Here is a 16,306-nt window from a genome sequence, read left to right on the forward strand (position 1 = left end):
ATCATGTCCCTTTCTTTCACTGATGTCCACATTGCTGCTTGTTGACTTATGAAGTGTTGACATGCAGCTAATCCCACTGCTTAGGAAAGCCAAAGTGGGCCATGGTACCCTTTAGGAATCCAAAGTCAACCTTGTTGTAGGTTTTGTTGAAGTCTAGAAATAATGTTGCTACTATCAATGCGATGTGACAGCTTAATGGCCCCTGAGGAGGTGAAGATGTTGTCCCAAGATACTCTGTTCGTAATAAAAAGCTATCTTGTGTTGAGCATGGTGTTCATTAAAAGGGGGCACAATCTACTGCTAATCATCTTGGCGAGGGTCTTATAGGCTACTGAGCAAATCTGGAGAGGGTGCCAGTAGTTGAGCTCCTATTGAGCCCCCCTTTGCAAAAGGAGAGAAGCCAGGCATTGAAGATTTTGTCAAAGGCTGTAACCAAGAGTTGAAATGCCAGAAGGCGAATAAAAAAGCATTGAAATGCCATCCTCACTTTTGCATTTCTTGAGCTGTTGACCTTGCGAGGTGTGAAGCAACTCTTGGTTTATGAAGGGTGTCAAGATGGAGCAGCCCATCTCTCATGTGAATAGCATCAGGATACATCCCAAAAGCTCCCTACATTGGAGCATGACAATGTAATCGCCTTCCAACTGTGTGTAGCAGCAAGGGATACATCCCTCCCTCAAAAGATTGTGTCCAAGCATCTTTCCAGGCACTGCAAAGAGAAGCAATTCCCAAGCCTCTTGCTTCCCATCTACAATACCTTGACAACTTTGTGCCTCTGCCCTACTGGTCCTCCAAAGCCTGTTGGCTGTTGAAGTCACCCCTAACAACCATGAGTCAATGTTTGGCAAGCCTAAAAGCATCTTGATCAAAAAGTTACTCAGGGTCCGTGTACATAGATATTAATTATCCCTATTCATGAACACCCAATATGTAGCTTGATTCTCATATCTTGGTGGCTAAGTTGTAGATCTCTGCCAAAGAGATTAGACTCATTAACTACAACTTCCACTTGTTGGTGGGTGTGAGGAATGGTACCATATGTGCTCAATCATTTCACTCCTTTGAAGTGCATTGGCCTATAGTGTATAAACGTCTCTGATAGCCTTGTCTTCAGTCAAGGTCCAGAAAGAGGCTCTAGCATTGCCATTAACCTCTGCTCTTACTTGGTGCATCTTTTAAGTTGTTTATTTACACCTTGGTCTTCTCTCTGAAAAGTGACAATTCAATTTCCGTCTTTTCCAAAAGGGTCGTGCTCCCACTTTCCTCCTCTATCCTAAGGTACCTAGTATCTTTGAGGCTTCGATCTAAATCTTGAATCCTTGTACCTTAGCTCCAAAGATCTAGAACTCAGAATTTGAGAAATTGTCATCATGGTAGAGGTGCTTTGGGATCTTGATTTGGGATTTTTGAGGTCTTTGTCTCTTCATTTGTGCAAGCTCGGTTGGAGCATATTCAAACAAGTGCCCTGTACAATGCCTACCAAGTGTGCTTTTTCAAAGACCCTATCATCCATGTAAATTTGTGAATCCTTGAAACAGCTTGTGGCTCCCTCTGACCTGTTTCTCCTGGGAGAACTGAAAAGAACCAATATTTTCCAAAGTTAAGCTGCAAAGAAGGATCTTGATTTCTGAGAGAAAACACGAACTACTTTCAAACTGTGAGCACTCTTCTTCTTAATGGAATCCATCACATGTGAGATATATCCTCGACTGAAGCCATCCATCCTTTGACTTGTGGATCTAGTTAAGTAGTGAGAATTTCGTTGTTGCCAAGCAAGGTTGTACCATGTAAGAAAGTGAAGTCTAATACTCAGATCTTGCAATATAAGAAAGCATCCTTGGTAACTTGAAATCAGAATCTTATCCAGGGCTTCTTTTTGTAAATTTTCCTCCGAAGATTGTTGTGAAGAGCTCATGAATTGATCTTTCTGTTGTGCGGAAGAGAGAAAGGTTGTTAACTCAGCCTGAAAGACACATTGATAGCTTATGCTGTTTTTCTGATCTTTCTGTTCTCTGAAAAAGAGAAAGGTCGTTAACTTAGCCTGAAAAGGACATTAATGGCTTCCTGTTACAGATGGATGTAGTACGCTGTTTTTCTGATAGTGAGGGACCTCCATGGAAGCATTCACTTTTTGGGAACCCCAATGATACTGACACACAGAAGTATGTACAGCAGCATTCTACCAGTAGTGCTTTGTTGTATTATGATTTCTAAAACAATGTCTCAATGATGACTTCTTGTCGCATATACTCTTGACTATGCAGGCGACGGGCAGAGGTTGCAGAAACCCTCGCAGAAAGAAATAATGAGCTAGCATTTCAAGTTATCAGTCAATTTGGGCTTGCAGGTAAGCTTAAAGAAATGAGTTAACATATATAGTTATGCAATGTTCCTTTTTATTAGAGGTATGGTAGAGCATAAATGGTCAGTTTCTTATGTCATTCTTGTTGCAGCTGAACACATCTATGCAGCAGTAGCTGCTTCTCTTGCTGAAAGAAAGAAAAGTAATCAACTTGCTGAACTTTTTAAGAATATAAAAGCAACCATCAGTGATGATGATTTGGACCAGGTTACTGCTGCAAACAAACATAATACCCATAAGTATTTGCTATTCACAAAGTTCCTCTCTAAACAAGGTTCATTCAATGATTGCTTACAGGTCATTGCAGCTGCAATAATGGTGTTTGTAAACAAACACAGGGAGAGGCCAGACCGCCTGATTGAGATGCTGTCCAGCAGTCACAGGTGATAGCAGCTGTAGTACTCTGGTGTGACTGATGAATTGATGTATGCATTGTTTGTTGGAAGTTACACACTCCATATTATCACAGTGACTGTGCATGTGAATGCATGCGTACTTTTTACTTTGTAAATATCGCAACATGTTTTGCACAAAGCAGGCTACAACATTGACATCTGTTTGTCTTTCACCATTGTCTTGAAAGCATTTAATGGTTGACAAGTAAAACACGTTTGATAGGTATCTTCCCATTGCATGTGACAATATATACATGGAAGTCATAGTTAAAATTACTCAGTATTTGCTCTCATGTCTGCTGTTTGGTTGTCTTAGAAGTTATGAGATGAAATCTGAATATTTTTCAACGGTTAACAATTTCTAGCAGATCATCAGATAGTATAAGTCCAAAAATACACAGAAAACAGATGTTCTTATTTGAAGACAAGATGATGATTATAATTTCTGCACACACACCGCATGCTCTCTGCTAAGCCCCTGCTTGATATTTCAGGAAGGTGTTAGCTTGTGTCGCTTGTGGTCGTCTCAAGGCTGCATTCCAGATAGCATCACGAAGTCAGAATCTGTCTGATGTTCAATATGTTGCTCATCAGGTATGATTTCACTTTCCATTAGCAGGAGTGTGCATCTGTTTTATCTTTCAGATAACGTGGATGTGTTGATACTGAGTAGGCTTATATATGCATTTACCTACATGCCCAAATTTTGTGTCCAAAAATAGTTCAGGTGTGCTACATGCTGTATTTGTTTTCAATGAGAGGAGAAATTCTGTTTGAACCACCTCAGTCGCAAGAAGCCAAGGTGAAAGTAGCTGTACAAGTTGTGTATAGGACGCTCGGTCTGTCTAGAAAGAGGTCCCTCCATACCTACTTGCTCGGATCCCACTGAAGTCTATGGAGGTGTTTACTTTAGCAGCCCGTTGTTAGCATTCATTCATGATAAAGTAACTGGGTCAGGATCTGTGTGTCATCTGATGTTGCAGTGAGCCAGTAGTTGGATCTTTTGGTGAGAGAAACTTGTGGACTCTGAACAATCCAGATTCTCTCTGGTGAGTTTGCCATCCTCCACTTTGAAGATGACCACTTTGAAGGTGAAGACTCTCTTCTTCTCCCTATTGGTTGTGATCATCCCAAGTAAAACATTGCTTTTGGAAAAGATTCCAATCCAGGTCTGCGAACTCTTGGTATTTGTCCTAGAGGGAGAGTTGACTGGATCCAAGTTCTCCCTGTTTCAATGCTCAGAATGTCAGCTCTAATGACTGAATTCATCTCAGATTGGGCAAGGGGTACTTTAGGGCAATCTAGGCTATAGTCAAATTGGGAGAGCTGATTGATGTCCAGTCCATGTAGGTTCATCCATGTTGTTATCTATGAGTACGAACGATCGTTCTTCCCTTCCTCTGCTAGCTTTCTGGAAGAGGCCAGTGCCAATCTAGAGTATTTATGACATGGGAGCTCCCATATCCTATGTAGGAATGTCACTCCTCTAAAGAGTGCCTGTAGAACCATGGATGTTGCCCCTAGCTCCACTTTGAGAATAGGGTGTGTTGTAGAGGCCTTACTCCTGATTATATGTGATATGATCACAGTCAATGGGTTCTCTATGTGATTCAAGCCATTCTAGTGGTCTCTCTTTGGGCATTGTGGTCTACCAGCCGGGTCAGTCATCTATGGTATAGCCTGCAGCCCCATATTCCAGCTTCTTACAGGAGAGTAGGAGTGACCAAGGCGTCAAGCAGCCATAATCTGGTTGGGGGCTATTGAAACTGTACATGAGCACAATGACTCTCGAAGATCCCAAAGTTCTGCATAGGATCAAGCCTCATGCTAATCAGGCTTCAACTACTCCCCTCAATGAAAATCTGGAGCCAGAAAAGGTGACTCCCAAGTATACATATTCCCTTAACATGCTCCAATGCATCGCCTCCGAATGCGAAATGTTCGGGTCACCTCTGTTGCTGAGGTACTGAATAGGATCACTTTAGTTTTCCCAGGGTTCACTATGAGGTCTTTGTCCTTGAAAAAAACATGTAATGCATCCAAGTGGTGCTGGAAGCCCTCTAGTGAATCAGAGATAAGTACAACAGCAAAGAGAGGAATCAAGCAACAAGTGGTAGCAGATGACTGTGGGAAGTTCAGACCTCGATGTCCGCTGCCAATGGGGTGTGAGCAGTGAAGATACAACTCTTGAAACCTGCAAAAACGAGATTGAGAAAGAGGAGTGGGTTGCATGTCTATTCATAGAAAGTTTGGGACACCCAAATTAGGGTTTTGCATATGGGACACAATAACTTTGAGGATTGAATTTCTTTTTAAAATAAGAAGGTTTCTTCAATAATTAAGCCTATTTTGGGGCAGTTTTAAATCAGGCTAATGCATTTTTAGCTCAACACCCCCTCTCTCAGACCCAAAATAGAGCTATGAGAAATAATCTCTTTTATAGTTATTTTCTTTTGCCCCAAGGCATCCCATCCCAAAGCAACTAGGGCATGCAGCAAAGGATGCACGTTGATTATCCAAGCACCTATCAAAGCTATAGAGATGATGGTTATCTTACCAAGGGAGCCCAAGTCATCACCCCAAAGAGGCTAAGGTATCGTACCAAGGGTGCTCATTGACTTCCCAGGGACCTACAAAGTCGTGGAAGGATAGATAGAATCAACAATGGACTTTTTTTGAATTTCTTCATAAGATTTACCATTAAGAGTTTCCAATGAATGTTCATTGCATTGTGTCACTATGCCCTGAAGTACGAGAAATAAGGATAGATAGCCCCACTACCTTCGTAAAACAAGTCCACGCACTACTAGGATAAGTACCTAAGGATTCCTAAGGGACTGTATGTGTGTGTGCTGATTAGATGGAGAATATGTTAAGAGACAAGTACGACAATGGGAGAGCAAGCAAAACAAGCAAAGCCAACATGCAAGTACAGGGAAAATTTGCCTTTTGAGACTGCCATGTGCAATGCCATGAGTATAGTAGATCTAGACTTAACCACTCTAAGGGTGACTGAAAAGGGATAAATGCGCACAGATGCATGTTTATATGAACACAATGCCAATGCATGGGGTAATGTCACAGGGACGTGAAATTTTAAGATGCTTTAATCTTGTTGATAACATTGGATTAAGGTATTAATCGAATGTGTAAGGTTGTTTAGTACATGTGATGCACATAGCAATTACTTCGTGATAATAGACCAAGGACCTCAAGGATGTAGTAGATATCAAAAGCAAAAGTTCTAATAAGTTATGCTGAATAGACACTCGGTAGTAATCGGTGTTAGATTTGGGCCTAGACCAATTTATTGGCCACTAATGTCACTAGTGACATTAGAGACTAGGTATTGATTAATTAATTAATGCCGATCTAAGAGCTAATATAACTGCTTAAGGATACTTGGAAGACAATTTCGTCTAGCCAATTTAATTATTGACTCAGTGAAATTAATTTTTTGAGCACTAGAATAGTTATTAAATTAATTTTCATAATTAATAATATGAAAATTAATTTAATAACTACATAATGTTGGAAAATGGGATTACAAGATTGCCACTTGGCAAAACTTGACTATGCAAGTGGGAAAAACGTTTTTAGGGACTGTTGTATAAAATCGCACTTTCAGTTCACGCAAATTTTATGCTTACTGTAATTAGTGCTTAATCATATTATTTACCACCCTATTCAAGAAGGAAGACTAGTTTCAAGGTTCCATCGTCGGAATACCATCAATTCCCTTGAATTGGTGGACATGAGGCACGCGATTGAAGATGAGAAGCTTTGATCTAGTGCTCAAATTGTTTTCAGCTGAGCATTATAGCAATAATGTCTTTAGATAATGAGATAGGATCAAGTAGGGATGATGTCTCCCAATCTGAAAATTCACAAAGTGTTGAATTGTACTATTAGTAGCTTCTGTTTACCCATTGGTTTCAGGATGGAATGCAGATAAGAAATCAATCTTAGTACCCAAATTAGGAAACAAAGTAGTCCAAAAATTATTGCAAAATCTAAAATCACGATAAGAAATAATAACTTTTAGCAAACCATGATTAGTGAAAACAATCTTCAAAAACAATTGTGCAGCTTGAGATGCAGTTAATGGTTTTTTACATGGTAGAAAATATGCTTATTTACTAAATCGATCTACTATAGTCCAAATCATATCATGATTAGCTTGTGTATTAGACAAACTAGTTATAAAATCCATTGAAATATGTTCCCATGTACGGTCAAGAATTGGTAAAGGTATTAACAAACCATATTGCTTACCATGGTGTCACTTGATTTTTTGGCAAGTTAAATACTCAGAAACAAAGTTAGAAACTTCAGGTTCCATTTGCGGCTAGTAAAAATCTTCAACCAATGTTCTTAAAGTGGAAATAATACCTCTATGACCTTGATATGGAGGACAATGAATTTCTTGCAACACAAAAAAACTAAATTGAACAGTGACACACAATCTTTTCTCATAAAACATAAATCCATCAGAGTAGAAGAAATGATTAATTGCAATCCACTTATTAGCAACTAATTTGTTCCAATCAGCTTGAAAACTGGGATCATGGTCATAGGTATCCTTCATAGGAGTAAGGGAATCAAAGGATAGAACGGAAATATTATGGATACTTGGTCTTCTACTCAATACATCAACAACAACATTTTCTCTTCCTGGCTGATATTGGATAAGTGGAAAAAAACTTCGAATGAAAGCAATCAATTTAATATGGCAATCAGAAATTTGTGGCTGACTAAGGAGATGTTTGATACTTTGCTGATCAGTTTTAATCATAAATTCATATCCCATCAGATAATGTTTCCATTGACGTAAGGCTTCAACTACAACTAACAATTCTTTGTCATAGGTGGAATACTTCAATTTAAAAGGTTTAAGTTTGTAACTAGAGTAGGCTATAGGATGTGAATCTTACATCAGGACAGCTCCTATTTTTGATCCTTTAGTATCAGTGACTACTAGAAAGAATGATCGACTAAAATTAGGTAATTGCAAGACAAGTGGATGCGTTAAAGCATATTTTAACAGATCAAAAAACTTTTGTTGGTTGTCAAACCATCAATACACAACACTTTTCTTTAACAATTTTGTCAAAGGCAATACAAGCAATAAAAAAATTCTCATAAATTTTCTATAAAAGCTGGCAAGGCCTAAGAAAGAACATAACTCGTGCATATTTTTAGATATTGGTCAATTCAAATTTGCCTCTATCTTTTTAGGATCAACGCGAATACCATTAGAAGAAACAATGTGATCTAAGTATTTAATCTGAGTTTGGAAAAATTCACTTTTGCCAGGGTTAGCATAAAATTGATTCTCTTTCAACTATTTGAAAACTAAAGATAGATGTTTATAATGCTCATTTTCATCCTTACTGAAAACCAATATATAATCAAAGAAAACAATCACACAATTTTGATACTTAAAAAATATACGATTCATCATACGATTGAATGTAGATGGTGCATTGGTCAAACGGAAAGGCATAATAAAAAATTCATAATGACGAAACTGAGTTCTAAATGCAGTCTTATAAAGGTGTATCCAAGTGTACTTGATGATATCCAGATTTGAGATCTATCTTGCTAAAAACAGTGGACAGTTGTAGTTTATCCATGAGGTCGTCTACCCTAGGGGTCGGATATCTATTCTTAATAGTGATTTTGTTTAAGGTACCATAGTCAATGTACATCCTATAGATATTATTTTTCTTGTTAACTAATAGGATAGTGTACCAAAAGGGGAACTACTGGGCCTAATGAGTCCTTAGTTCAATAGTTCTTCAACTTGTGTTTAGATTTCTTTTTGTTCAATCTGATTATGTCTATAACGTGCTTTACATGGTGATTGAGAACCTGGGATTAAATCTATTTTATGGTCTTCAGGATGTGTAGGTAATAAACCAAGTGGTAAATCAATAGCAAAACAATCTTTAAATTATGAAAGAAATTGTGCATGCCTAGGATGCAACTAATTTTTCTTAGCTTCAATTTTATTCACCCATATTAAATATGATTTACTATTTTTTCTCAATGCACGTTTGGCTTGTGTGTGACTAAGCAGTGGAAAATTATCAAAGATGTGCAATCCATGTAATGTGATTTGAATTTTGTTAAAATGAATTTTTATAGAATGTGTGGAATAATCTATGTCAGGGTTATATTTGTGACGTCAAGGCATTCCTAAAATAATATCACTAGCTTGCAAAGACACAACCAAGAAATTTCTACGCTCAACATAATTACCAATTTTATTCTCTAAATTATGCACTTCTTATGTACCATTGTATCTAGTGCTTAAAAATGTAGCCTTTATGCGATAATGAGTTGGAACTGTAGATAAATTCAATTATTTTACCAACTTTGTGGAAATAAAATCATGCATGTTTTTATCATCATGCAAAACAATCTTTTCTTGACTATGTATAAATACTTCATTGTTAATAACAAATGAGAATTTGGCATACCTGGTAAAGTATCTGAAGCATCGTCGATATCATCATCATCTTCAGTGAAGTCTGGCATATCTTCATGGTCCTCGTCATCAGTTACTCCCGAGTGATTAATTTCAGCAGCTTGTTTCTTGGACTCACAATTCACTGCTAAGTGTCCAAGCTGATGACACTTGTAGCAAACCATAAGCTTTGCTTTAGAGACATTGGTGGTAAGGGCTGAAAGTTTGGGTATATTGGGATTTAGCTGGAGGGACGGCTCAGGGTTTGATTTATATTTGATGATAAGGCAGGAGGTCGAGTCTAGGGTTTACGGAAAGAAGAAGCAAAACGATTTTAATTGAATCTTCAGTAGTTAGAATTGAATTGCTTTGTACCAAAGTTACCATTAATGGAAAATTGTTGCAGTTGCTTTTCTCGTCCACGAATTTTATCCTACACATCAGGCGCTAAAAAAATCGCATTCTCCAAAGTCTTTGGCCTGAACATATTCACTTTCGCATAGAAGTAATCAAGCAAACCGGACATATACTTGCACTTGTGAATCGCCTCAAGAACATCTTCAAGTATTCGAAGTTGAAGTAAAATACTCCAGAAATGCTCAGTGTATTACGGGATGGATTCACGATTTTTTTGTTGCAGCAGATCCCACTGTTTAATGGCTTTCTCATGGAATTGAGACGAAAGAAAATTTTGCAAAAATTTCTTTTGAAAGCCTTTCGAAGTAGAGGAACAATCTCCACTTTTGTGGACAACAGTCCACCATAATGATACTCTGTCTACTAAATGGTTAGTGACGCATTTAAGTTTATCTTTTTCAGTATATTGCTCTTAATGAAAATAGTCATCAAATTGACAAATGAAAGCAATAGCAATTTTGCCATCATGTTGCCTATTAAAAGTGCAGAATTTAAAAGTGCATCGAGCCTTGCATCCATAATACGTCGAATGACATCTTCAGATTGCACTCCGTTTTGCTCGACAGTGGATTATTGAAGTGTAGCTAATTGTGCTTGCAAGTTTTGATGTTCCCTTCACTCTTCTTGAAGTTGCATCATGATTTGATTCAATTTATATTCCATAGTCGGCTCTGGCAAATCGCCTTCGCCCATAAAATCATCCATGTTATGATCTGACATCCTGGATTTGATGAAATGCATAAGCAGCCTAGAGAGAAAGATTATCCACTAGTAGTCTGCCTAGTATCTGCATCACTAGCCCAATCTGAATCACTCTAAGTAAGTAGATGCAAGTCTCCCCCGCTAGGAAATAGTAATGCATGTGATTGAGTACCTTGCAAATATCTGAAGAGTTGCCAATGTATGGTCCGTGGGTTGTGCATATACGTGTTCACGTGAGATACTGCATATTGAATGTTAGGGCATGTGTTGCAAAGGTAAATAAGATAGCCAACAGCTTGACTATAAATTGCAACATCAAATATCTCTTCACCATTATGCATAGATAGCTTTGAGTCTAGCTCCATGGGAGTGCATATAGGTTTGCAATCTTGCATGTTAAACATACGTAAAAGCTTATTCACATACTGTGACTATGACATGATGATGCCATGCTGATTTCGGGTGAACTGAATATCCAAATACTAGTGCAAGCAACCCATATCTAGCCCTTGCTCTCCGAACTATAGCCAATAAATATGCATTTTATAGCCTTGTCATCGAGCTTTCCATGAAGCTCTTTCAAAACATGTGCATTGGCTATGCATCCATACACTTTAAAGTAGCCTACTTTGGGTTTCTTGCCATGCCAAGCTTCAAACAATGTGATCATCTTCAATGTTTTAGTGGATGGACAATTTAATACATGATTCATACACTAAAGGCCTTCTAGCCATAATTTATGTGGCAAACCCTTGCTTTTCAACATACAAGGAGTCGTCTCTAGAAGTGTCCAATTTTTCCTTTTAGCAACACCATTTTGCTAAGATGGCATTCTTATTATGGTTCGATAGATAATGCCATTTTCAAGTAAATATGTCTTAGAAACACAAGATATGTACCCACCCCCCTTCCCCCCAATCTATGCAAGGTGTTTGCACTTTCAATCAAGTATCAGTCTCAAGCTTTGCCATAAGATGTTTTAAATGCATAAATACATCAGATTTTTCTTTCAGCCCATACACCATTGACCCATATATACTGAGAGTATTAATCAATAAAGGTGAAAAAATAAAGATGACCTCCAAGTGCACATGTCCTCACAAGACCACAAACGTCGAAGTGAATAAGTTGCATTTTCCAAATAGCACGCACTACACCATCCTTCTTGAAAGCAAACTTGTGTATTTTTTCCAAAATACATCACCCACATGCATGGGAAGGTGGGGTCTCCATTGGAGGCAATGCATCTACCATCTGACACCTTTGAAGGGTCACTATCAAAACTCATATGTTCACAGCGGTCATGACACAGCTCCACATTCTGTGTTACACACAAAAGAGTACTAATTGCCAGATCCAACAAAAAGAGACCCTTATACAGGGTGTTCGATAGCTTGAGTGCATAATCCATCTCTAAAGTCTCTAAGAATGCATTTGTCATCTTCAAAGATCACTGAAAAGCCATGCTTATTAAAAGTAGATCTAGATAATAGATTCTTTGTGATCCTAGGCACAAACAAAACATCTAGAACCATGAAATCAAAACCATTTGTAGAAGTAATTGTGATTGAACCAATGCTACATACATAATAACGGCTTTTATTCGCACATGTAACAGGCTTCCTAGCAGGGGTTAAATGCAAAGAGGTGAAGAGACACTTCTTAGAAGTGATATGCTTTGATGCCCCACTATCAAAATACCATGTTTGTTGTGTTTCAGCGGCATTAAATGTTGAATCAGCCATCGAAGAATCAAAATTGCATCACAAAGTTGGTTGAAGTATCACCATCAGTAGATTTGTTGGCTAATGTCTCTTCGACAACCAAACTGGAGTCCTTCTCTTTGGCGAACCACTTCCTGAATTCATCAATATAATGATCGGGCTTTTTGTAATAATGACATTTTCCCTTTTTCTTAGACTTTTCGTGTCTTGGGCAACCTTTTTTGATGGCTTTCCAGCATCAGCTTTTTGCTGATTTTTCAGATTTTGCCTCACATTTTCTTTGCCATTGTACTTTGAGACCATAGCCACATTGCCCAAACACAACGCAACATTCTTCAAAGTCTGTTGCTTTTGTAGCAAGAGGCTTTTCAACTCCACAAATGTAAGTGGCTATTGCCCCCATAGTTGCAGTCGTATGTCATATGGTATTGTTCATATTGGACGATTCGTATCATACGGTATGGTACATATTCGTACGGTTTGGCACGAAAAAATGGGCCTTCCTAGCCAGCTTGTCCATTGCATCTCCTTGCATTCTTGCACGCATCTTCCTACATGGCAGTTTTGGGGGGCTGGGAAGCCTTGGACACTTCAGCCCACTGCCTTCTCCAGCTATGCACTCCTACCCTATCCCTCCCTTTGATTCTATCCAGCTGGCAACCCTATTTAACTATTTGGCCCTTCTCTCTTCTATAAAAGGTGCTCCTCTCCTCGATGCTCCCACACCAATTTAGCAAGCATTTATCATTCTCATCTACCTCTCTTGGATCTTGAATTGATTTGTGATTTGTGAAGCTCCAACTTCTCACTCCTCTTTCCCTCATTCTATGAAGGCTTAAGCCTCTCTCATCCCCTCTCTCTGACTCTTGCTCTTTCAACTTCACCTCAACCCTCTCCCTCTCTTTCAAGTTTCAAGAGTCAAGACTCAAGCATCTTACTCTCCCTCTCTTTCTCACTCTCCCTCGGATCTCTCATCTGTCATCATCACATGAATCGTGAGAAGTACAAGACCTTCAATTTACAGACAATCCATGTAGAGAGGGACACAAAGAAGTCCAACTCCCACCATTTGACGTGCAAGTATTGTGGAAAACACTATATAAGTGGTGCAACCCGACTTCTCTAACATCTTTCTAAGTCGAGAGGGCAAGTTTCTCTATGCAAGGAAATCCCTCAAAACATCGCAAATGAGATTCGTACCAAGATGAGAGGGGGATCCACAAGAGGAGGAAGTGGTATATCGGCACCCACTCCTATGCCTACTAATGAGGAAGCATTGAATGTGGGTGTATCTTCAACCAATGTAGGAGAGGCTCATGTGGCACTGGAGAGATAATCCTCTCTCTCTCAAGCTCCCGATTATGTGCGAGGATCAGTTGCCTCTCTTAGAGAAAGGCAACAACTCGCAAACATTGGAATTACACACATGGTGATTGAGTGCAATCTTGCATTCAATGTCCTAAAGCAAGAGCAATGGAAGAAGATGGTAAAAGCCATTGCCGATGTGGGTCCATGTGAAGGATGGATTGGTATCACATACAACGATACAAGGACGAAAAAGATTGATGAAGAGGAGAGGATTGATAGAGCCCTTGATGCTATTCGAGCCACATGGATAAAATATGGTTACTCCATTCTCACCGACAAATGGAGTGATCGTAAGAAATGAGGTATCATCAACAAACTCCCACTCGGCACTTACTTTTTGCGGGCCGTAGATATCGGCAAGAGAGGGAGAAAAATGGTTGCATTTATCTACTGCCACATTCGGCAAGCTATCATTGAGGTATACATTTGCTTTTAAAATTGTTTCACTTTCTTTCATTATAATTTTTGCATAACTTTTTCTCTCCCTTTTCTCTCTAATATCTATCGATTTTCTCGTTCCCCTAAACCCCTATCTCTTTTCATTCTTGAATCTTGAAAGTTGACATTTGAAAGTCTCAACTCTCTCTTTCTCTCTCTAACCTCCTAGTATTATTACTTGTAATTCGTGGTTGTAGATGGGCCTCTCGAATGCGGTGCAAGTTGTTACTAATACAGTGCATGGGCCATTTGCTTGAGACCTAGTTTTCCGTGATTGTATGGACTCCATGTGCAAGTCATTGTTTGGACTTGCGGATGGAAGACATTGGGAAGCTCAAATGGGTGAAGAGGGTGGTCCAAAAGCTATGTCAGTTGTAGGGAAAGGTGCTTGCGATGTATTGTGAGCATAGCACACTCGAGTTGAAGAAGCCTTCTTTAACTCAGTTTACCTACATGTGGTTGTTGCTCAAGCGCCTTTATGAGCTGCAGCTCGCCTTGCACTAGTGGTGTCCTCTCTATGGAATGAGTCGGATGACCATGTGACAAAGAAGGCTAAAGCTATGCAATTTGTACCTTAATGAGTACTTTTGGCAGAAAGTCCATGCTGTTATCATTGTCGTGACTCCCTTTTATAGAGTGTTACATATGAGTGATTGTGAGGGGTCCACCTTGGGGCTTCTCATTCACTTCTTTAGAGCAGCATCGGTGGAGGCACAGACTTGCACGTTAATCACAGAGACACATTGTATACATGTTCTATGAGATAGTAGAGAAGAGATGGGCATGGATGCATAAGGCCATCATGATTTTGTCGCATTAGTACATCTCATTCACTTCTTTAGAGCAGCATCGGTGGAGGCACGGACTTGCACGTTAATCGCAGAGACACATTGTATACATGTTCTATGAGATAGTAGAGAAGAGATGGGCATGGATGCATAAGGCCATCATGATTTTGTCGCATTAGTACATCGGGCCTACAAGTCACCAGCGGTCATGGATGATAGAGAGCTCTGTTCGGACCAACTTGCCTATTTGACTCATGTGGTCTCTATGGATGACCACAATGCAGTACTAGAGGAGCTAGGATGCTATGCGGATTAGAGAGGGCATGTGGCTTTTGCTTCTCCCTCTTGTTGAAGAAGAGAATCACTTGTGAAGCCTTTATTTTGGTGGCAAAACTTTGGATATGGATTGAAGACCCTTCAACCCTTAGCCATGAGTCCTTGCTCAGGATTGCTCTTCAGATGCATGTGAGAGAAACTAGAGTGCCTATTCTCTCATTCATGCGAAGATTCATAATCGGCTTACTACACGACTGTTAGAGCGGTCGTCTATTGCCACACTAACTTACGCATGATGAGGGCCATGATGAGCATGGGTAGTCCAAAGTAAGTAACACTTAACCATAAAATTTTTAAAAATTTATTTTATAAGCTTTAAAGTTTATACTTTACAATTTAGACTTTAGTATTTATAATCTTATGTACATTGTGTAGAGGAATGTGTTGGGTATTTGACTTACGCCTTACTTACGCCTACGCTCACATGGAGTGTCGGTGATCAGTAGGACACTGGGATACTTTTTACTCTCGGTAGGAGAGATTTTTTCCCCTAGACTTATGGTCTTATTTCATATGTGCTTATGTCACACACTTACGGGTAATTATCGTGTTCGGGTGTGAACACCCTGCAACCCTAAGGTTTAAGGGTTGTACCTTGTACTTTCACTACACTCTTTCAGTCTATTGCATTAGGTGTCGTGCTTCACTTTCTACTGTCTTCTGGTTTTTTGTGCTGAGCTTCGATCATGTCCTCCCTCACATTTGGTATCCGAGCATTGGCTTTGTTCAGTTGAGGTTCCGTTCAGCTCAGCTCAGCTCAATCTTTGGGAGCTTCTGGCTCAGTCCAACTTTGCCTCCCCCCCCTCCCCGTTAGATTCACCATAACCTGCAGTAGCTCGATCTGCTTCTTAGAGCCGCCTAACCTCACCCCTGCAGCTTCTTGACCTGTAACTTGCGCCCACCTGGAACAATGCCAGTCTTCTCTCTCTCGCCAAGACTCTACCTGGACCCTTGTCTGCTCAGTCATTCCTATTTGACCACGCCGCTCCAGCCTTCTACGCCCGCTCGCCAGTCTCCAAACGCCCCTGTGATGCTGCGTCACTTCTGTCGACTGTGTCGCCTGCCTATATCGCCTGACACTTGGAGAAAGTCGCCCCCTCTTGTAGCTCATCGCCTGTTTGGTGCCCTTGCTACCAGTGCCGCCAGCTCCAGCTCACCCGACGTCCAGCACTAGCCCGCCAGTCATCAATCGTCGCCAGCTTAGACCTGTTAGTTTTGTGCTTTTTAGTATTATTTTTAATTTTTTGCAATTCCTGGAAGCAGTGCTTTCCACACCACAAGAAAATTTGGGGATTTTGCTAGTA

General features: G+C 39.7%; 1 protein-coding gene across 6 annotated transcripts in view; it reads left to right on the forward strand.

The window, feature by feature from the left end:
• LOC148021024 (zinc finger FYVE domain protein) overlaps positions 1-16,306 on the forward strand; it is a 207,190-nt gene that overhangs the window by 174,601 nt on the left and 16,283 nt on the right. For all 6 annotated transcript variants that reach the window (XM_087698861.1, XM_087698862.1, XM_087698863.1 and 3 more), the window contains 5 exons: positions 2,074-2,162; positions 2,265-2,347; positions 2,454-2,569; positions 2,660-2,745; positions 3,252-3,351. In XM_087698861.1, coding sequence (XP_087554987.1) covers positions 2,074-2,162; positions 2,265-2,347; positions 2,454-2,569; positions 2,660-2,745; positions 3,252-3,351 — 474 coding nt within the window. The remainder of the gene's footprint in view (positions 1-2,073; positions 2,163-2,264; positions 2,348-2,453; positions 2,570-2,659; positions 2,746-3,251; positions 3,352-16,306) is intronic.

The sequence above is a fragment of the Lygodium microphyllum genome, chromosome 18 (genome assembly GCF_053477565.2).
Source record: "Lygodium microphyllum isolate KBCC chromosome 18, Lygodium_microphyllum_v1.1.10, whole genome shotgun sequence".
In the NCBI taxonomy this organism is placed as follows: Eukaryota; Viridiplantae; Streptophyta; class Polypodiopsida; order Schizaeales; family Lygodiaceae; genus Lygodium; species Lygodium microphyllum.